The sequence below is a fragment of the Seriola lalandi genome, unplaced genomic scaffold (genome assembly GCF_002814215.2).
Source record: "Seriola lalandi dorsalis isolate HSWRI2012SDOR001 ecotype SW California unplaced genomic scaffold, Sedor1 jcf7180002051707, whole genome shotgun sequence".
Lineage (NCBI taxonomy): Eukaryota > Metazoa > Chordata > Actinopteri > Carangiformes > Carangidae > Seriola > Seriola lalandi.
The window spans coordinates 1-1,642 of NW_019522260.1; the positions used below are offsets into that span (position 1 = coordinate 1).

The window sequence follows — 1,642 nt, forward strand, 5'->3', positions numbered from 1 at the left end:
TCCCTCTCTGGACTCCAGCTCCCATCAGCCCTCAGTGGAGGCGTGGCCAGAGATGATGCTGACGGCGGAGGGGACTCCGGGTGACGGTCACTGGCTGGTCCGTCAGGGAGGGGTGGGTCAGGACTCTGTGCTCCGGCAGCTGCTGGGGAAGGACGTGCCGGAGACGCTGTGTCCCAGGGAGAGGCTGCCTCTGTCGGGCGGCCTGAGCAGAGAGGGCCCCTGCGGCGCCGGGGCCCCCGGGGGCCGCAGGACGGGGCTGGTGGAGAGGAGAGAGCTCAAACTGGCGAGACTCAAGCAGATCATGCAGCGCTCCCTCAGCGAGTCGGATTCAGACGGTTACCCGCCAGAGGAAGGAAAGAACCAAGGAGCCACGCCCTCAAGCACTCTGCGACCTGATAGGCCGTCCCACCTGCCAATCACAGAGGAGGATCCGGTGTCGAACCACCTCCATTTGATGATGAGAAAGCACCTCCCCGCCTCCTCCTCCTCCTCTTCCTCTTCCTCAGCTGAGAAGAAGCAGGCGTTTTCTGTAAGTGGCTCCAAGTCGGTCGACGGCGTCGGTTATAACCCCTCCCCCACCTCCAGCGACCCCGAGGCCGCAGACGGCAAAACGGCAGACGCTTCCAGCGACCTCCACGACGCCGCCAACGGCCAGAAGGTCGCCACCAGCCCCAAGAGCGCCCTGAAGTCCCCGTCGTCTCGCAGGAAGACGTCCCAGAACCTCAAACTGAGGGTCACCTTTGACGAGCAGGTCCACAAAAGCTCCAGTCAGGAGGCGGAGCCAACCAAAGGGCATCATGGGAAGGAGAGGACTCCAACGGGAAGCTCGGAAAGCAAGCGTCCGTTTGGGACGTTCCGCTCCATCATGGAGACGCTGAGCGGAAACACAAATCACAACAACAACAACAGCAGCAGCGGCGGCGGGGGTGGCGGTCCATCGGGCTCTGCTGTCAAACTGCCCACCTGTCAGAACTCACCTGGCAGGAAGTCGGAGAGTAAGAGCAGCCCGGGGGGGGCCAAGAGCAAGAGCAAAACCAGTAACGTCTAACCACCCCAGTGCCTCCTGACGGGCAGAGAGCGAGCAGCAAGAGGCAGGGATCATGGGAAATTTATCACCCGTCACCTGATTTTAAATATGTCGTGTGTTTAAAGTCGAACCACTTCCTGTCGGCGTCATAGCAACAGGTCGTACACGGGAGACGTCAGACACTCGGTGGTCGCAGAGATAAACCAGCGTCACAAACTGTTTCCACGAGTCCGAACCCAAAGAAAAAGTTTCTCCATCAGGCGACGTGAAGATTAATATATTTAAAAACATGATTTAATATAATTTACAGTGTCATTAAAACACGACACAAATACATTTGAATATGAAATGAAAATGCGTCGCATCACGACACGAAAACTAAATGAAGCGATAAAAGACAGAATAAAACTTCAAGTGACGAAATCCCGCGTGATTTCAGATCAACGAGACGAGACTGGAGTTTTTTTTTTTGTCTCTTCAGCTTCAGTTTGTGTTTCTGCGTCGAGGTGGAAACGCTGACGCCGCCGAGGCTTGTGTTTGTTTTGGAAACAGTCACATCAGCTGATTACAAGCCGAGCGGGTCTCGTAAACAGAGTGTTTACGACCTGTCGTCCT

The 1,642-nt window shown here is 56.3% G+C and overlaps 1 protein-coding gene across 1 annotated transcript; it reads left to right on the plus strand.

Moving 5' to 3' along the window:
• The first annotated feature begins 20 nt into the window (after positions 1 to 20).
• Positions 21 to 1,274, plus strand: LOC111649689 (synphilin-1-like). The gene has a single exon (XM_023399405.2). The coding sequence runs from the start codon at positions 53 to 55 to the stop codon at positions 1,046 to 1,048; it is 996 nt and encodes a 331-aa protein (XP_023255173.1). The 5' UTR covers positions 21 to 52; the 3' UTR covers positions 1,049 to 1,274.
• The last annotated feature ends 368 nt before the right edge of the window (positions 1,275 to 1,642 follow it).